The 20,254-nt window shown below is 44.9% G+C and overlaps 3 protein-coding genes across 5 annotated transcripts in view; 1 reads left to right on the top strand and 2 right to left on the bottom strand.

The window, feature by feature from the left end:
• NAA25 (N-alpha-acetyltransferase 25, NatB auxiliary subunit) overlaps window positions 1-6,379 on the bottom strand; it is a 33,001-nt gene extending 26,622 nt beyond the window's left edge. Inside the window, exons 1-3 of the mRNA XM_072880084.1 lie at window positions 6,255-6,379; window positions 2,740-2,825; window positions 1,652-1,790 (exon numbers count right to left, since the gene is read on the bottom strand). Coding sequence (XP_072736185.1) covers window positions 1,652-1,790; window positions 2,740-2,825; window positions 6,255-6,312 — 283 coding nt within the window. The 5' untranslated portion in view covers window positions 6,313-6,379. The remainder of the gene's footprint in view (window positions 1-1,651; window positions 1,791-2,739; window positions 2,826-6,254) is intronic.
• A 1-nt stretch (window position 6,380) lies between these two features.
• TRAFD1 (TRAF-type zinc finger domain containing 1) lies at window positions 6,381-18,270 on the top strand. 2 transcript variants are annotated; one of them, XM_072880085.1, is made up of 11 exons: window positions 6,382-6,793; window positions 8,201-8,336; window positions 8,410-8,463; window positions 9,646-9,919; window positions 11,545-11,814; window positions 12,554-12,627; window positions 12,818-13,030; window positions 14,917-15,043; window positions 15,356-15,662; window positions 16,450-16,522; window positions 16,790-18,270. In XM_072880085.1, the coding sequence occupies exons 1-11, from the start codon at window positions 6,744-6,746 to the stop codon at window positions 16,829-16,831; spliced, it is 1,620 nt and encodes a 539-aa protein (XP_072736186.1). In that variant the 5' UTR covers window positions 6,382-6,743; the 3' UTR covers window positions 16,832-18,270. The 2 variants fall into 2 exon arrangements, with proteins under 2 accessions (XP_072736187.1, XP_072736186.1); XM_072880086.1 differs by lacking the exon at window positions 11,545-11,814 and having other exon boundaries at window positions 6,381-6,793.
• The window catches only part of HECTD4 (HECT domain E3 ubiquitin protein ligase 4), an 80,351-nt gene continuing 78,240 nt past the window's right edge, over window positions 18,144-20,254 (bottom strand). The window contains exons 77-78 of one of the 2 annotated variants that reach the window (XR_012045259.1): window positions 20,131-20,220; window positions 18,144-19,652 (exon numbers count right to left, since the gene is read on the bottom strand). The gene's annotated coding sequence lies outside the window, so the exon portion shown is untranslated. Of the gene's footprint in view, window positions 20,221-20,254 lie in introns of both variants that reach the window. The other variant, XR_012045258.1, reaches the window with a different exon arrangement.

The raw sequence follows: 20,254 nt of genomic DNA, 5'->3' as shown, positions 1-20,254 counted from the left end.
CCAAAACCAGATGCTTGAGTTAAGACAAATTGGGGAATAATTTTAAAGCATGGCTACCTAAAGACAGCATCAGTGATACTCTGAACAGTAATCTAATTACACTCATCAACCACAGAAAAGGTACTCTCTCCCCCAAGACCCCAAGTACTATAAACATTAGGTAAAGGAGGAAAGTGCTTAAAAAACAAACCAACCTCAAAATAGAGTTAACAGCAACAACTGAACTGCTCAGAAGCACATAAGCCTTTTTCTTAAGAAAGTTTATCTATTTTGGAGCATTAAACTGAATGAAGATTTCTACTCCTGGCAGAATGACTGCTCTACGTGAATTATCTATCAAAACACAGAACATTTTCAGAGCCTAATATCAAATTAGTTACTCTTATTGTAGGTTTACTTATGTTACTTATATCCCGTTATTTCCCAATTGCCTAATTGTACTCTTAACAAGTAAAATACTTCACACTATACTTTTTAATAACAGGTCTATCATCACAAAATACTTACGATATTACAGTATGCAAAACTTTCTTACATTTTCATCCTTCCAGATTTTTTTCCTTATACATGCAATCACATCTCAGTGTAGTATTAGAAAACTAAATGTAATTTGTCTTTCACATAGTTTACATATCTTTGACACACATACATAAAACACCTGATTACAATTTTCTTGCAGGACCAAAAGTGGAAGTGCCTAACACCCACTATTTCCCTTCTGAGTTATAAACCTAAGCTTAATGCTTATGCACGTTGTTTAGAATCACAGAAAGGCTTTTGGCATTTTCAGGGGTTTGTTTATATTGAAGTCACACATACACACAAAATTTTTGTATTATTCAAGAAATGATGTTTTAATTCCGTATACACGTACACACGCATATAGAAAGAAATAAACTAGGAGAGCGTAAGCAATTACTATATTGCAGACTGATACCAAATATCCATTTCTACAGAAGTTGTTTCGCCCCCATTGTCATCGCTCCAGCAAATCAACAGTAAATGTTGCTACCATCACCAAGAACCACAAGAAGCTGCCAGAAACAACAACTCTTTAGAGCTGTAGATAAGCAGTATATAAGGTCTGGCTTCTTTCAGAAAAGCACATGCAATTTTACTACGCCACTCAAACATCCATGATTTAGTATTTTTAAAATACCATATCACAACAAGGAACCATACTGAAAAAGCTAATGCAGTCAAATTGAGAGACCAGGATTTCCCTTCTGCTTGTCACACAGCTTCTTGAGGCCCGAAGCCCTCGACTACGGTCTCACAGCATTAAGCACGCTCCAAACCACAGACCACGTGGTTTGTCATCTCTATCACAAACTGACAACAAATTCCAGTAGCTTTCATTAAAAACAAAAGTGAACTTATGAGTTCTGATCGTGATGGATGATTATTAGCATGCCCTTCATTTAGGAATAATGTTAATGAGAGAAGCCTAAACAAGGTTCTTTGCCTTATGGTGATCACTAGAGCCTTAGAAGCATTTATAACAGGCATCATTTAAATCCTGAGTCTCTTAATAGCATGCCTATACACAAACTTTCAACTTTGCACGCTGCCCATGAAACTGTGGGTCACATACACTTCTGGAAGAACATAGTAATCGTGATTTTTAAGAGAGGCAAAGGAAAAAGCTTACGTCTATGCATTTCCCGGTAAAGAATAGTTAGTGCTTGCAAGGAATTATCATCTGTGGGTTCAAGTGCTGCTACTTCTTGTGCCAGAGCATACGCTTCATCTTGCTTGCCAGTTCTCTGCAAGCCAATTGCCTTTAGAACCTATTGACACAACACAGAGGCAGCTGTTAGAAACACAGTTGGCAGTCACCAATGAAAATCTTCTCATTCCTGGTGAGGAGAGGCTTTGCCCAACCACCTCATTGCTTCTACAGAACTTCAGGTTTTATTAAGCTTCTAATCCGTATGGCTGTAGATGAAAACTTCCAAATGCAAGCTGCATCAAATAGCGTGGCTTTGCATTTCTTAACAAACATCCAGGCCACTCCAAGGCATCAGCTGCCACTCAATTTTCCCTACCTGCAGACTGAAAACTGACCAGTCCTGCCAATTTTCATTTTTTTCTTTCAATAACTGGCCGGAGAGAAGTGATAGAAACGAGATTAAGGTCAATGACACTCGCTTCAGCTTGGGAAGCTTTCAAAATGTGGAAGTGCTATGAACCGTAGAGTAAAACCCACAGGGAAAAGAGAAAAGTAGAAAGATAGTCATACATTCAGAAAACCGAGGAACAGAACTCCTTTGCCTTCAACAGGGGCACAGCATGGAGGGCAGAGAAGAAGCAGCAGAAGAACAAATGCCTCCAAAATCACCTTGTTATGTTTTACTAAGGACTACACCTCCCAAGGAAATGTTTTGGTCCAAACTACTACAGCTAAGTATCCCAATCTAAGGTCTGAGAGAGGCATTTTGAAGGCACAGCCCATGTGCCAAGGTTGCTTGCAGTGGCGCTGACAGGCAGCTAGACAATTAGCTCAGGTGTAACCAATTACACTCTCGTCATTAGGGGCACCTCACCAAGAGGATCTGTACAAGTTTTCAGGCAAACACAGTATTGCATGAATTAGAACAGCCCGAGATGTTCCAGAGGGTTCAGAAAACACCCTAGTCTCTGGAAGATCTCGGACACTGCTCAAAAGGCACAGCTTAACACCCCAAGTCTCAGAGCTACGCTCCCCAAACGAGGTCAGCGCACCGCAATCACACTTACCTTTGCACAGTGAAGATCCTTGTGTTTTTTGAGCAGTTTATCCGCTTGCTGGATTGCCATTTTATTATTGCCATTATCGAGATAATCTGCGTAAGAACAACATATATAGTATTATACCAGAACACAAGACCATCCTGGAAAGCTATCTCTAATTTTACTGTGGAGTATGTGCTGTTAGGCTAGTAGTGCAAACCGCGTTTTCCTTGTACAATTACTACTAAGCCAAACGTTCAGGAAACATGTCATTTTGTAGATGAAGTATTCATCTTGCTGTACTAGTTTTAGTCATTCAAACAAACAAGCTTTTGTAATTACTCCACATAGATCATTACAGCAACAAAAGAGACATATAATAGAGCGGATTCTGCAGCAACAGCTCTTTGCTGGCAATGGAGCTTAGGCTCTCTGCTTCAGTAAAAGTAGAAATTAATTTGGTGTGCCTTTGGGAGACTTTCAATGACTTAACAGGCAGTAGGTTAGAAACTAAGCACTCACAATCTATCAAAGCATTAAGTGAGAAGACCTACTTGTCCACACGATCCATACTTCAGGCAGAGCCAATCTGTTCCTTAACACAGTATCACTATGCTTTCACCAGACTGGTTTTAAAGACAAAAAAGCAAAGCTCCCAGAGGGAGCTTCACTATTTCCTAGGGGGATTGCCCACTATCTAGTAAAGCTTTGGCTGTAGAAACCCCCTGTCTTAAGACCATTTTCTCCTTTTTTCAGCTTGGTATTATAATTTTCAGCTTCACCTACAGTGTATCATCACGTTGTTAGACAATGACAAACAAGCAATTTTAGATTAGAACATGACCTCAAAAAATTAATACTTACTAACCAAAACTTAGCAGAAAAGCTTAGCTGCACCTGACGTGCCAACAGGGAAGGGTCTACTCATGCTGTTCTGGCCTCTCCCCTACCAAACTGCGAACAGACCTAACACCAGTTAATTGAAACTACATTACACATATTTTTCTCGTCAGGACTGTAGTTCTCATAATGAGAGAGAATTCTCTTACTGAGTAGAGAGGTGACCTTTAGTAATTCCTTGGTATATGGTACAAAGTGTGCATCTATACTAATGAGATTTATATTCGGCAGGTTTAACATTTGCTTCCATGGCCAAGTAAGCACTGCAGACGTAAAGTAGAGCTAATTGGACTCCTGAGACCATACAGACAAAACCTGAAACGAGGCAGCCTGCCCACACTAACCAAAACAAAATGTTGCTGAATAAAATATAGTTTGAAACTGTAATACATTGTCTTTACATTGGTCAGATGGCCATTTTAACTTATGAAAACCTGTGCATCACCTTTAACGTTAAAACTTAAACACAGACCTCTCAGTGAAGAGGTTTCTGTGGAACAGAACATCCTGGTGATCTCTTCATACACCAGCAGACACTTCTTGATTTAAGGATCTGAGTTGCATGGTTCACTTACACACAAGTTATCCGCCACCCTGCACTGCCTCTCTTGGATTGTTTAACAACTGTGCTGATAAGATCTCCGCTTTAGGTCTCCTAAAGTAAATCAAATAAACCACAAACCTCTCTAAACTGCAGCAGAATAAAAAGACTGTATTTTGCTAACAACAAGTAAGTTAGTTGGAAGCCAAAATAGCTGGCAACTTCCAAAGGAATTCAAGCTAAAGGAAAATAAACTTAAGCCTACATCAGTCGCAAGTCTGTAGGTGGAGATGTTCAATGCCTCGAAATGCAACGTGTGAACCTTCAGGTGAAGGGAGAACAAACCAAGATGAGAGATAAACATAGCTGTCAAGGAACCCTGACTAACCAAGGCACATGGCGCAAACTGAAAGCACTGTTTTAAGTCAAGAACCAGAACTTCGACCTCACGCTGCACGTCTCCAGTTTATGAGTTTTGTGAAGTTGTGCACTTACCTCTAAGGATATACACTTTATTTCAGGTTCTGTAGCACCAAAGCCTGAATGCAAATCTTACACTGCAGATAATCCTTTCTAGAGCTAGCAGAAAGGTATTTTAAAGCTCTCGTTCTAATAGCTATACTGTCCGAAATGAATGAGTGAAATCCATCTCAACATCATCTGCTTTAATATCAGTTGAATTTACCAACCTTTTTCTTTTAAGAACATTTAAGAAGTTACACAGGTTATAACACAAATAATTGCACATTAATAAAAATGGGAATCACAACATGTACAGAAAACTAAGGAAAAAACTTAAAATTGTTACATAAAGACAAACTGCACAGCTGCGCTCATAATTATACAATAAACTTTAAGACAGCTGTGTGTTTACACTTTTAATAAAACAAAAATATCTTCCTCCATTTCACTGGAACTCATCATGGATGCAAATCTATACCGCACTGTCCTCACTGCCTGAGCAGCAAAGGACGTTCCCAAAGCACGTTCATCCCCAAACGAGGGCAGCTCTCCATGTTTGTAGGGAAAGGGGTTTTTTTAGTGTTGAAAAAGTTGAGAACATTTTCCTAAATCTCTATCCAATCTTCAGTTTTAGGGAAGAAATGACACCGTAGCCTGGGGAAGTGTTTTTCTTTTCTCTTTCTCTATATTTGCATAAAGAGAGGCAAGCTTGTCTACAATCTCTTAAGCAATCCCAACTGCATGGAACACCCTTGAAAATATTTGGTGGCCGCTTGATACAAGAGGTTTCTTAACAAGACCATCTCCTTCTAACGACTTCACTCGTCTCCCAATTAATTTTCATAACACCGTAATTACTCTGTGCCACAACACCTCAACACACAACTTTAAGGTTTCCGTGACTGCTCTTGTTCCTTTTATGAATTAAGCAGCTTCTAACTTCTCCACAGCAGAAAACAAACGCCGACCAAAGTTACCCTGCCTGCGAGAGAGGCACACAAGCCACCACCCCCGCGGGAGAGGTGCCGCCTGCGAGCGGGCTGCGCTCGCCCCTCCGCGCCTCCTCCCGGACGCGGGTGGCGGGTTGCTGAGCGGGGAGACCCCCCTGAGACCCCCCCGGGGCGCTCAGGGGAACGCGCGGCGGGGACGGAGCCCGGGTTCCCTCTCCCCGGCCCGGCCAAACTCCCGCTTCCAGCCCCGGGCGAGAGCCGGGACCGGGCTTCGCCGGCCTCCGCAGCAGCTCCCCGCGCACACAGCGCGGGCTCACCGGGGCAACGGCGCCCGGCGGAGGGGCGCCCGCGGGAGGAAGGACGGGGCGGCGGGAGGCCGAGAGCCTCCCGGGGGCGGGGGGAGCGGCCGGGGCCGGGGCCGCGCTCCCCCTCGCCTCCGGAGCGGGCTGCCCCGGCGCCCGCCCGCCGAGCGGAGCGCGGGGCTCCCCCCGCCGCCGGGGATGGGGCGGGAGAGGCGGAGGGCCCCGCCGGAGGAGCCAGCCAGCGCTTGCCGGGCCGGGCCGCCCGGCGGGCCCCTTCGCGCCGTCCGCAGGCGCCGCCGGGCGGGCCGGGGCAACCCCGCGAGGCCGCGGCGGCGGGGCGGCCCGCCGGGCCGGGGGAGCGGGGGCGGGGGGCCGCGGGGTCCGTACCGTAGATGGGCCGCAGGCGCCGGTCGTTGGGGTCCTGCACATGGCCCCGCGCCGCCATGATGAGAGCGCAGAACGGCAGTGCGCAGCCGCCGGCCGGGCCGGCCCGGGGGCGGGGGTGAAGGGGCCGGTAGGAAGCGCGGGGCGGGGCCGGGCCCGCTGGTGCGTTCCCGCGGAGCCGGCGGAGCGGGCTGGCGTGCGCTTCTGCTCGGGACTGGGTCGATCCCCCCCCGCAACCGGCCCCCCCTGCGGTGCCGAGGGCGGGGGTGTCTCCTCCCTCCCTCTCTCCCTCGCTGCCGCTCCCCTGAGGCGCGGGTGCCCCCAGCCCTCTCCCCCGGCCGAGGGAAGGGAGCAGCCGCCCGCCGGCGGTGCCCCGGGGCCCCGCGCTGAGGGAACGGGGGTGTCGTTTCCCCCCGGTGAGGTGCGGGTGCCCCCAGCCGCTGAGGGGCTGAGGGAAAGGGGGTGCCTCTCCGTCAGCCCCCGGACAAAACCATGGCTATAGCTGCCGTTACCGAGGCGGAAACCCGGCTATGTGGCAACTGGTAAGAAATGAAACTGAATGCTTGGCAGGGGTGCCTCCGCGTTGGGGCCTGTCCTTTGGGCAGGCAAGCTCAGAGATTAAATAAGTAAGCAGTATATAATTCCTTGAAACGCTATGAAGTACTAGAAGGTGCAAATTAGTAACAAACGTGCTATCTTTTTAGAAATGTTTGGGTTTGGGTTTTACCATGTCAAGTATTAATGTCTTATAAAGTAATTTCCCCAACCTTTACTCAAGTTTCTGTCTTAACAGGCAACTAGATAGAAACCAACGTATTCAAGTAGAAATAAAGACTTGATTTTCAGTGAGGTACACATGAAGTACATGATTCCGAGTTTTTCTTTAGCGGCTATGTGGCTCAGAAGCAGAGATGTAAAAATAGAATCAATAGGCACATATTGTTGTGGCAGTTGTTCCTCTTTGATAACAGTTCTCTTTCTTCAGAAGCTCCAGTGTTGGTCGTACATTTACTGATAATGATGTAATCTCAGAACTAGTATCTTGAATACAGGCAATTAAAGAAATTAAATTTTTTTCTTCTCAAAGAGACATCGGAATCCAAACAGTTTCTTGCAACATCAGTCTAGTTTGTTTGCAAGCAGTATGTGTAGTTTAGACACCGCTGTTGGACTTTGTTGCTTTGCCAGGCTGTTGGCTGCTTGGGATCTGGCAAGGGAGAAAACTGAACAGCGGTAGTGTTTTTCCTTTGTGACATGGAAGGCACTAAGCAATAGGTTATAAAGTTAATTTTGGTGTTTTGAAGGCTTATTTCTTGTGTGCAGGGGGGGAATGATGCATCCGTCTAGGAGTGATGCTACCTGCTTGAGGCAGGAATAAGGACTAAGCTCTTAGTGCCTCAGTTCTTTTTGCACCTTTTGTGTTTGTAAGCCTTGCATCCTCCTCAAGAAAGGCAAATGAATATCTTAGAAATGAGGTGAGTTGGGGAATTTTGGCTACAGAGTAATATGGTTACTGCTGTCATTCCCTGAACACGTCTGGCCTAACAGGATCTGTTATTTATTTTTTCCAAGCAGAGTACTGTTCAAGCTCTCATAGCCAAGTTATTTTCAGGAAGAAACTTTTATCTTCTCAGATTAGTTTATTAACTTGAACCTGGTGATAACTTGCTTATGCTGCAAAATTTGTCTTTCACAAAAGGAAATAAATCCACCTTGATTTTATCTTAATGCAGTGTGAAAACTGTGACCTTTGCATGCTATTTACGTTAATATCCCAACTATAAAGGAACATGGCGGCCTGGTTGGGCTTGCCTTTCTCTTTAGTTACTCAGTTCTCTGGCCCATGAATTCTTAGAAAGTGTTCTTAGGATTTTTTTTTTTAATGAAAAACTGCTTGAAATTGTTGTCAGTGTGTTTTTTGAAAAGTAACCTCTGTGACTTTCTCATAGCAAAAAGGATATTCCTGTTGCTAATTTCACCATGCATGAAATCCACTGCAGCAGAAATATTGAAGTATGTCGCTACTGCAGTGAATTAATCCCAAAGTCTGAAATGAAGAACCATATTGAGTCTGAACATGGGCAGGTAAGAAACAAATTTCTCCTCTAAAATTGCTGACTTCTATGGCAATTAATCTAACAAGGTCTGTTTATTATAGGTTACCTGCAAGTGTAGGATGAAGATAGAAAAATGTCACTTGAAGGATCATGAGGTTGGTGGACTTTATATTATTAGACACCTGGAAGATACTGTACAGTATTTCCAAGCACTGTTTCTAGAGCCTTTCTGTCAGGCAAGACCTGGATTCCAACCTGTGATTGATGCATCCTTTTTATTGAACCATGCTCTCTAAATTCACACCCTCTGACAGAATATGGCTGGAAACTGCCTTAAGGTAGTGAAGCCTGCTCAGGCCTTCTTATAAAAGAGGTATCTGTGATAATCGGTGGTTTTGTCCTTATTAGTGATGAATTTGAAAAATGGTACACTATTTCAAAAGTACAGAATATGATTAACTTGATTTTTTTCATTCCTTTAACATTACGCATTTCTGACTCTGCTGCAGTCATTATGTGAGTTTTAATAACTCATTGTGTCCAAATAGACTTTTAAAATAGCTACTAAAATAAACTAAAATGGGACACAGTGGGATTTTCTGAGTTTCTGAATCCAGTTGGCTGTTGTCACAGGCAATCGTGTTACAAATCTCAGTACCTTTCCTTCCTATGGGCTCATTTAAAGGCAGCTCTGGAAGTGCCACACAAGTCTGCTTAACGGTGAGGAAAAAAGGATTTTCTTTGAAGGTATGTCCAGTTCAAATTAGTTCATCCTGCACGTTTGTGTAGTGCTCTTAGTTTTGTTTGTAAAGCAAATGATGATGTATTATTGCAGCATCTGCAATTATAACATGTATTTCATCTGTGTTTAACCCCTTTTGAAGGGCAACTTACCTGTCATTCAGTGCTGGGTAAAGAACATACGCAAGCAGTTCTTGTTGAGTAGTAAGTGTGCCGTAAATCTGTTCCCTGATATAACACACACTAACATGTTTTTAGCAGTATACAATGAAACGTGATTAGTACTGGATGTCAAGACTGTATGTAAAAGCTAACTTCAAAAAGCACCATGTGAATCTGCTGTCCAAGCATTACAGATTTAAAAAGAATGTTCTGAGTATTTGGAGTGCTTCAGCTGGCATGTTTATACACAGGTTATACAACATGTTGTTCTTACGTTTCTCATATAGTATCTTATTCCAGGCTATTCTTTACTGTAGCTTTGGATCTGGCTAAAGAAACAATAGACCACTCAACTCTTAAGCAAACTGAGAACCTCCCTCCACCTGTGCCTCAGTCTCCCATATGCAAAGAATAATCCCTCTTTCTTTTTCCAGGCATCAGCGTGCCCTCTGCGTCCTGCTGTCTGCCAGTACTGTGACATACAGCTCACTTTCAACAAGCTCCAGGACCATGAAATTTACTGCGGAGCTAGGACTGAGAGATGTGGTGGGTGCGGTCGTAACGTCATGGTGAAAGATCTAAAAGACCATCCTCGAGTCTGTGGGCAAGATGTGAAACAAGTAAGAGGAAGCAGAACAGTGCCTCGCTTTCAGGATGAGGATGCAGATTTGCACGCCCTTCGAGACATTAGAAACCGACTAAGATCAGGTAACTATGCTGGGCCTTTGTGGAGAATGCCCAGGGTGCTAGAAAAGCAGATTTATAGCAGCTCTGTAGGAGACAAAACACTTAAGGACATTAGCAGAAGAAACGTTTCAGCAGCACAAAGAAATCAGAAGTGAGGTAAGGTGTAGAGAAGAGTAATAATGGGCTTCTAATTGACATTTGGCAGCTGGTCCAAGTATAAGGTTTTGTAATTGCTTTCTGTGAAAATACTGAATAATGAAAGCTCCAGAGGCAACATGAGTGGGACTGTTTTACTGTGGAATAGAACTGCAAAGGTATAGGCCAGCTAAATAGAGGATTGCTGAGGTACCCAGTGTGAAAGCCCAGTCCACTGCCTGTTCTTTTGTCTCCAAGTATCTAGCTTAAAAATTAAATTGGAGTTGTTTGCTCACTGCAAATTCTGTCCGTTTTTGTTTAGCAGCTGCACTCCTCTTTACTCCAGTTAAGTAGAAGGGTGGGTGGTGTGGTTTAACTCCAGCCGGCAGCCAAGCCCCAAGCCCCACCCAGCCGCTCGCTCACTCCCACCCCCGCTGGGAAGGGGGAGAGAGTCGGAAGGGTAAAAGTGAGAAAACTCGAGGGTTGAGATAAAGACAGTTTAATAGGGAAAGCAAAAGCCACTCACGCAAGCAAAGCAAAACAAGGAGTTCATTCACCACTGCCCATGGGCAGGCGGGTGTTCAGCCATCTCCAGGACAGCAGGGCTCCATCACGCGTAATGGTGACTCGGGAAGACAAACGCCATCACTCCGAACGTCCCCCCTTCCTTCTTCCCCAGCTGTATGTGCTGAGCATGAGGCCATATGGTGTGGGATAGCCCTTTGGGCAGCTGGGGTCAGCTGTCCCAGCCGTGTCCCCTCCCAGCTCCTTGTGCACCCCCAGCCCACTCACTGGTGGGGTGGGGTGAGGAGCAGAAAAGGCCTTGACTCTGTGTAAGCACTGCTCACCAGGAAGGAAAGCATCCCTGGGTTATCAACACTGTTTCCAGCACAAATCCAAAACACAGCCCCATACCAGCTACTGTGAAGAAAATTAACTCTATCCCAGCCAAAACCAGCACAGTAGGTAAGATCTGGATGTGGGTTCACATATGTAGTGCTGCACGTTTCTGCAGTAACATCCCGTAGCTTTCCTACCAGGAAAGATTCCATGGTTTTCTTCTGTATGTGTAAAATTCCCACTGTTGTAATTTCATTACAAGGAATTTGTTTTCCCATCGATATACTGAAGAAACAAAGCGGAAATGTTTCAGCCTTGTAAAAGGGACGAGACTACAGTATATTAATTGGACCTCGTTCACAGTGTAGGTCACAGAAGGTTCCTCAGTGACTTCGTAAAGCTCCCAAGAAGCTTAAGTTGAGGCTTTTGGAGTTAGAGGAATGGCTTTTTCCTTTTTCTCCTTTTTTGCTTACAAACAAAAATAGGATGAGTGTTTTCCTTCTGCCTCCTGAATTTGATACAGGTGTCCTAGGCTTTGAAACGCTGACCTCCATGAGTGTCCACATGTGCACGTGTGAAACCCTCGGGGTTGAGCTAGGCTAATGAACAGAAGGGAACTGCTTGTTGCAGGCTTAATGTTCTCTCAAATTTATGATATTTATCTTTTGAAGAGGATGAACTGGAGCAGCTGGAGAGAAATGAAAACACTCATTCTTCACTTTATGAAGAGTGGAACGCCGATTTAGACTATGCATTGGCTCTTAGCCTTCAAAATGAGAATAATCCTCACAATAATACTGCAGCTGAAATTCCCAGTGACTTCTGGGAAAACTACTACACCAAAGAGTCTGTGCCATCAGCCTGTCTTAATGAAACAGACAAGTCAAATATCTTCTCCTGTGACTCTTTAGTGTCTTTTAGCACGTCAAACCACATAAAAAGTAAGTATAAACACTCTTGTGGTGGGGTTTTTTTCCTTAAAGTTTGAGAGAATGGAGAAGGAAAGAGAGGATTCTTGGACTGGGAATGTCAAAGATTATCTAGGTATTTTAAGACGTCAAAATGAGTGTCTTTGAGACTCCCTCTAAATCATTTTTAGATAATGAATATACAGAGATTAGACTCGCCATGAGTACCATTCTTCCTTCCTTTCTTAAATTTTATCTTCTGCTTCCTCAAAACTTAGCAATGTTAGTGTTTAAAATAGTTTCTTTCAAAGAGGTATTACTAAGCAAGACAGCAAGGGAAGAAGAAATAAAAGCTATAGTGAATCTCTGACCTTGGTATGTGGTGAGAGCTTCATAACAACTGAGTAGGTGAGAACTTCCTTGTTGAAGTAAACATGATAGGAAGGGAGGATCTGGGGGAGACCTGAAGTGCCAGCTTATTTTGAAAGGAGAAATGGTACTAAAGGATTTATTGAAGGCAGTAATAGGCTGTTTTACCAGACAGTTCGATGTATCTTTGACCCCCAAACATTGTTCTCACTCTGGATGACGTGAATTTGCTTATGTGAAATTCAGCCAGTGGGAGTAGAGTAACTATTTCCTTAGCATTTGCTCTGGTTGCTGTCCTGTGGCACAGAACAGGAGCCTGTGGCTTAGGAATTTTGAAGATAAGTCGATCCAACTGCATCAGACTTCTCTATGGTAGAGGATATAACCATTACTTACTTTGCAGATGACGAGATCATCATGTTGCCGTGTGAATTTTGTGAGGAGCTCTACCCTGCCGAAGATCTGATTCTTCATCAGGTTTAGTACTTTCTTGTATCTAGGGGTTTGCAGTAAAGACTTTTTTCTGCTACCGTGACTGAACAAGGGTGCAGTCTTCACTCAGTGATACTGTGAGAACTCTAGCAATTTTGTCTTTGCAAAGCATGGTTTTTGAAGTCCATCTGTGCTCAACAGGAGAGCTAATTTTTCCATGTTGCTTGCATAACAGACAGGTTGTAACCCAGCAAGTGCCTTTGCCTCGTTCAGTAAAAGAAGTTCTTCTCCAAATCCACGAGAAGATGATGGTCTGCGTGCTATTGGGTCCAAAAGCTGTAGGTCTCTCTCTTCATCCCAGCCCCACGCTGTCCAGGCAGAAGGAAACATGATTCCATGTGAATTTTGTGGCATCCAACTAGAAGAGGAGATACTCTTTCATCATCAGGTACTGAACAGAACTTGATCTGTTGTATCGCATCCAGTTGTTCAACAACGATGCCAAGTCCTGTGGCCTCTTGTTGTGGCACACTTCAGGAGTCCAAGTAACTGTCCCTTGCATCAGATCTTCCTAAACAAAGCCTCTTGGGTCCCATCTAAAATGTTGTGGTATGCTGGGGCTCTTACTGAAAAATAACAATTATTTTTGAAAGTCCTTATAACAAAAGCTAAACAAAAAGCCTTGAAATTGCACAATAGAAATGTTTGACTTGTACATAAAAGTTATGCTGAAACCCGGATGTGTGAATCACAGCTAAGGTGGGAGAGGAGCACAAGCGTTATGACCCGTGTAGGTAAGAGAGGAAGTAGACAACATGGACTACAAATCTCGGAGATGGAGGAATGTCTCAGAGGGTAGATGTAAAGAGAGAGAGGAAGGGTAAGAGCGTGAATATATCTGAAGCTCAGCCTGAGAGAGAAGTGGTGGGGTTATGAAGTGATGGGTGCTGCAGAGTGCTGCTAGGGTGTTCTGATTCTTCCATACATTGCTGTCTGATACTTCTAACATGGAAAGAACACCGGGTCTTGGTAGTGCTGAAGCTGTTACTGCTTTTCAAGAGTGCTGGACAGATACCAACCAGACCGCTTGGTGCTTTAGTGCTTCTGTACGCCTAAAGAGCAGATTTGGGGAGTGGTGTGCCCGTGGAAGAGACAGTCGTCAGGAATTTGCTGCTATTATGGAGAAGTTATGAAAATGCTGAACTTGCTCACTTTCTGTTTCACGGCTGAAGGAATTGGGAAGTTAACAGTTCTTACAGTCTGAACTAACACACTAGTGAAGCTGTATTTTGTTTGTCTGTTTTTCTAGGCCTCTCCTCTCCTTGGTGATAGTCAATTCAGTATTAATAGAAATGAGATCTGATAACATTTCATAGCTTATCCTTTGCTAAATAGTAGTGCTTGACACTAAGGAGAAGTCCCATCCACTTCCTATTACAGTTGGCTGTTGGAAAATGTGGGTTTTTTCCCCTCACCCTATGTAACTATTTTGGAAATGCAGAATGCAAAGGCTGCTTTATCTACAAGCTTCTAATATTTTTGTTGACGTTTGTGTACGATAGTCAGGACTTGTTAAGAGCTAGTAACGGGAGCTGAGTAGTTAGTTTGCAAACCTACAATGTAGTTTGTTTGCAAACCACAAAAAGGATGCCCTGTATTTAAAGTTTTGTGTTCCACATGTATTCCTGGTATCTAACAAAGGTAACAAATGTTTTCCTTTCTAGTTCACATTTTTGTTTTGTGTCCTGTGGGTTTCTGTCTTCTTGTTTTGTTGTTCCTTGATGTAATTAACTTGCAGAAAAACATGACTTCGTAACAAGGATAGCCAACAGGGGCGCTTCTGTGGGCAGCTTGACTTGGAAATCACTTTTAACTTGATTTTTGTCCTTGGATTTGGTTTTTATGATGGCACCGATACCAGGTTGATATCAGGAACTTGGTCAAAATTATAGTGACAGTACTTCAGGCTGCTTTCCCCATGCTTGGGACTGGCTTTGCAGGGTTATTTTTAGGTGTGAGAGGCAGAAGGCTGAATAAGAGAGCGTCTGGTTGTTGGCTGGCTGGCAGCGAGGTCCCAAAGACAGGGTGGTTCTGTTCAGCAGGACTGGCTCACACTGCCACTTACAGTTTTGCTTGGGTCCTGTGATAGCTGGTAATTATTCCTAAGCTCTGTGTAAGAGAAAATGTGGGTGTTGGCAAGCAATATCTGCCTCTTCCTAGAAACAATTCCCTGCTAACCTTAATCTTTCTGAGGGGTGATGTTCTGCAGTGTTTTTACAGGAATAAGCCTGAACGAGCTGTCATTTAAACAGTCAAATCTATGTTTTGCTTTAGCACCATTGTGATCTGCGCCCAGCCAGCCCAGCAGCCAGCTTTCCATCTCAGCAGCTGCTGGCTCCTCAAGCCAACGGAGAGAGAAGAGAATCACCAGAGCTGGCTCGGAGACGAATCAGGCATCAAGGTGTGGGCAAAACACAGACTTAGGCACGCTCTTTTCCTTTACATTTGCAGGAACACTGTGCATGTTCCAAGCTGAATAGATGCTGTTACCCTGTTCTGTCTCCAAAATTTAAACATCTTTGGTCCCCTACCATTGGTCTAGCTTTACGCAAGAAAGATTAAATCACTGAAACTCGGTGTCCTCAAAGGTCATGGTTGTGAAGCCCTGTGCTGCTGGAATGGAAATTAGGTCTACTTTTGTTAACTGAATAGTCTCTAATGTCTCACGCTGCATTTACTATTCCTATTAAGCGCTGTATTCTTGTCCTCTCAGGAGATGTTTCTCCTCGGTGCACAGAAGGCTTTGGGCAGCAGAGGCTCAGCTATCCTGCACGAGGGACCAAGTCACTGAATAATATGGCAAACACCAGGAATGCACCGTTGTCCTCTTCAGCAAGAGGCAGCGATGCTCCCAACTCGAGAGGGAGGCCCAGCAAGGTGGCTGGCAGTGAGGGAAGACCGAAGAACAGAGGAACGAGTGAATCGGCAGGTGGGACAATGCCACGTGCGAGACCTACTCAGAACTTTCATTCAGAAGCCTTCACATCCAGCTTCTCGAGAACTTCTCCAGCCCAGCCAAGGTAACACCTTTCTCTTCCTTTTCAAGCAGCCGCGCTGGGCCTGCCCTAAAGCGTGAGGGATCAGCAGCGCCGTATGAGCAAGTTTTGCTCTGCTGAAAGTGGGGGCGCAGCCGTAGTCCTGGCGCATTCTGATCTTCAGATGGCAGCAACCCAACAGCAGCAGCAGCAGCGACAAATCCATTCCAGTCCTCTGCCTCATTTCCCTATGGGGCAAATCTGGATTCCCTCACATTTGCCGGTGGCTGAAAGGCTTTCACTCAGCTTAGTTTTCCTGGTGCTTATCTGAGTTTCAAACAGCAAACTTAGGCTTTTAGATCAAAATAGAATGAACAAAATGGTCACTGGGAGACAACACAGGATAACGCCTTGTTGTCTATCCATTGTAGCGCTCTCATCTTAGCTTTTATCTTTGCTCCTTCAAAACTCAAACATGCATAAACCTAAAATGAAATCCACAGATTGTAGTATGATCCCTTACGGCTCGTCACCTGCTTGCTTTGCTGCTTAATTCAGCTTGCATTACTGCTAGCCTGAATCACCTGTTGGGTTGGTTTTTTTTTTCCTGCAGTGCAGTGTGTATTATAGAAATGCCTAAAGGCAGTTGATGAGGATATGGTTCTTCTGCTACAAAAATAACTGGGTCAGGGTTCAGGAGAAGAATGAAGGGCTTCTTCCTAGACCTTCCAAACTCTCCCTGGTGTGAAGGACCCGTGTTTGTTCAGCAGCAAGAGCACTGAAAGCAGTAGGCTTGCTTCATCTGAAAGCGTCCCCTGTTCTTCTTCTACAGCACCAGCGACGGAGGAGGAAGGAGCCTCGGGATGTCGAGCGGTCCAGTCGGCTTCAGGCGCAGGAACACAAAGGTGAGGCAGCCAGCGCAAAGCAGGGGAGCGGTGCTTCGCTCTGCGGTCGGGCGCAGACTAGATGCCTCCGTTCCAGGGAGGACAGGGCCTGGCTGTTAGCCCAGGTGAGCCATCCAGCTGCCTCTCTTCTGGTGGCTTTGCCAGGATGATGAGCTTGCTTTACAGTCCTTCCTGCGTCAGTGAGGTTTTTAGCGATTGCTTGCTATTAAGTAAAGTACTCTTTGGAAACAGCATTTTTACTTTTTTTTTCCCCCCCCTTCCCTTTAGGCAAAAGCCCAGAGCCCAGCGTCTGGTCATCCAGAGAAGTGATCTGCCACTTATAAAAAATGTCTAGCACTCTACACACTGTTACTACGCACTCTAGTACTTGTTCATCTGAGCGCAAGTAAATCCCTGTATCGCCATGTCATTGAAGACTTTCTATGAATTTAAATTTTTAAAGGCAGTGATCATTTTTTGTGTATATATATATATACATATGTATTTTTAATTTGTGAGAGTATACTACAGGTTTTTACTTCTGTGATCTCTACTAGCAACATCCCAAGACAGCAAATACGCCTCTGCCTTGGGAACCACCTGGGTTACGTTTCTGTAGTGGCTCTTTGCGATGCCCGAGGAAAGAGAATTTTTGACGTACTGATCTTCAAGCGCATGCCCTGCTGCTCGTGTGCTAGTTAGCTATTCTGCAGGCAGCCACAGCAGGTGAAAAACAAAAGCAAGCTGCCAGCCAGGACGATGCCGGGGAAGAGGTGGGCCTGGGAGCTGACCGGGTCCCTGGAGGCCAGGCTCCTCGGCCGGCCGGGGAGCACCCGCCGCTGCCAGGGCGCCTGGTCAGGGGAGTTCAGCCCCCAGTCAGGGACCACAGCGAGGGGTTTGGCTCAGCGCATCCTCTGCAGCAGCAGGAGCCGAAGGGAGGGGTAAGGGGGCAGCGCTGGAGGCCTGGGAGCTGGGCCTGCGCCTGAGCTTCAGGGTGGAGCTCACTGGGCCTGTGGCTCAGCCACGGACATCACAGGTTGTTACCGGCCGTGCCCAGGACAGGGAGAGGGGGATTACGCTTGGCAGGGGAGAAGCTCCGAGCCCAGGGCTGTGTTGTAAAATGCTTTTTAATGCTGTGTTAGTCCATGCTTTTTAAATTCCTTGTAATAAAATTTATCTAACGGTCCCAAACCATTGTGCAGTAAAAATCTATTCCATGAAGTGACATGGGATCGCAAACGCTATTTGAGGGTAAGTTTATTGCCCCACGCCTAGTGACGACCAATTCAGAATCCTGGGCTTCGTTAATTTGTGTTCCAGTGTTGTTACCTGCGTTAGCTCTTTGTTAATTTGCTTTAGGAGAGCTGTTTCAGGCCCTGTGCTTTGGCACAGCGTTAGGGAATCAGTAATGCAAAAGCTGGAGCAGGCAGCTCTTAGATAATGACCGGGGGCAGCAGCCTCATTAACTGGGTACAGCAGATGGCATTAGCAGCGCTAATTAGCCCGGCAGCCTTCTAGGGCAAGGCTGTTGCTGGAGGCCCTGTCTGCTGCCAGCACCGTCCCACAAGCTGCGGCACGGAAGAGTAATGATGGCTGAAGTGATCCTGGTTTTAAAATAAAGACATTTTACGGACACTTCCACCAAACGTAAGCGTTTATTTATACAAGAAAAGCAGAATAAAGGTATTTAAAAACAGGTGGCAACCAACCTTGCGATGGCATTTCTGGGGAAGACTGCTAGGGCAAGATAAGGGAATTAAGCTGGCTCTTCTGGTTTGTGAAGGCTGACAGGACACCTTGTTCAGGAATTGTTCATACGAAAAATAACTACCTATGGAGCTGACAGCGTGGCTGCGTCTGCATTATTCCTCAGGCACGAGAAATACTGCACCTTCTCCGTTCAGAGAAGTATTCGCAATCGTTGTGCTTGCTTTCCCTATTGTACAAAATATTTACATTTCTGTTCCAAGTAAATACAAATTACAGTGTATCAACCCAGAAAAGTGGGATTTGAAAGCAGAGGACCTGCAACTTCACTTCTAGCAGTTCTAATCCTCTGCATCAATGCAGCTTCAGCAGTGGAGGATTCGTTAATTATTTCCAGCCCCAAATAAGGACACGATACGTCTGCAGGGATGTTGAGAATCTCCTTTATGCAAGTGTACACTGTATGGCCAAGAGCACTTAACAGGTTAATGCTGTGTACGGTACCAAGATGGACACACACCAAGCTAGAACTAATACCCAGCTCCAGAGTTTTTCCATTGTTTAGTATAATTTACATTCTGCATGAATATATATTTAAAAAAAAATAATCACAAACCAATCTTTGCGTTGACAAACAAGCCTATTACAGACAATGTCAAGTTCATTTAAAGCACAAGGAAGTAATGATGATTAGAAAAGCTTTAAGTAAAAGGCCATTTGAGCTACAGTCGAACCACTGCAGCACTTCCTTCCTAGTAACGTAAAAAAACAACCAACCCGCCCCCCCACCTCGCGCTCTTGCAGGGCTCATACCATTCTTCAGAAAAAAACCAAAGTCAGCGAAGGTTATTTATTGGTGTGACATTTCTCCTGTATAAGAAGCTTCATTTACACAGCGAGGTGTAAACAGCATTGACTAAGAGTTTGTTATTTGTAATCATAAATAATTAATTGTAATAAATATGTATCAAGTAACTTTACAGCACGCTTTTCAGGGCCAAGATGCAGATATGTTCCACTCCAACGTGCCCTCTGGAAGGAGAAGACAGACACTAGCAGCAGTTTCTTACTCACAGCTGTAATCGTAGCCTTGGGAAACACCAGCATAGCGAGCTCTCGAACCCCTGCGAGTGAGGTATTTGACTGCGCTGCAAGTCCACCCAAAGCATTCAGGGCTTGAAACGGGCGATTTAAACCCAAACCAAACCCACGACAATCGCCAGAAAGAAACCCCAAATGTGTCATTGTCAGCAACAACGGTTCGGCCATGAAATTCGACTGACGTTCTTCACGGTTCCTTGCGGCGCCTGTTTGAGGATGCACGTCCCAGTCGGGAATAAACCGGCTCCAAGCCATGCCTCCTGCTTAGTTTTCCCCTTGGTCTTTGTGAACTCCACGTGTGTTTGCGCTTACTCTGAATGATTTCTCAGCTACATATATGCTTCTACCAGGAAATGGACAAGATTCAAGAGTAAATATTCTTCCTACATGGATCTGTTCCTTTGAAAGGGCAATATGCAATAGAAGGGTAACACAGCTCGCCTAACCACAGGATTTGGAGACTCTGTATGCCAACAACTATCTCTACAACTGTTGCACACACATTTTTCCATTCGCTCACAGAAGAACAAGAATATACACACTCGTTTAGGCTTTTCTCTCTTACTCACATCTTCCAAGTACCACACGCTCGTAATTCCCAATATTCACAATAATATACAATAAATACAGCTTTTTCAATTCCCATTACCACTGACAAGCCAAATTAGCGTATGCTGTCTTCTAAAGAGACATAGAATACCAGCCTTAAAGTACAGTTACACACACACACCCCATCGTAGACCTTTCGCGCGGCTGATGTGCGCGAAGCACATTGGAAGGAAAATAACGAACTTGCAGCTCAGTACTGGCACTTAACTTACAGATAGTACCGAGCCGAGCAGCACAGCAGCGATTTCCGCGTGTTCCCTTCGGTTCCTTAGCGCGTGGGTCATTCGCACTTGTGCCGGGCTCTAAGTGATTAACAAAGCAACACCATACTTTTCA

The sequence above is a fragment of the Ciconia boyciana genome, chromosome 15, assembly GCF_034638445.1.
Source record: "Ciconia boyciana chromosome 15, ASM3463844v1, whole genome shotgun sequence".
Lineage (NCBI taxonomy): Eukaryota > Metazoa > Chordata > Aves > Ciconiiformes > Ciconiidae > Ciconia > Ciconia boyciana.
This window is presented reverse-complemented; position numbering and strand designations above follow the sequence as displayed.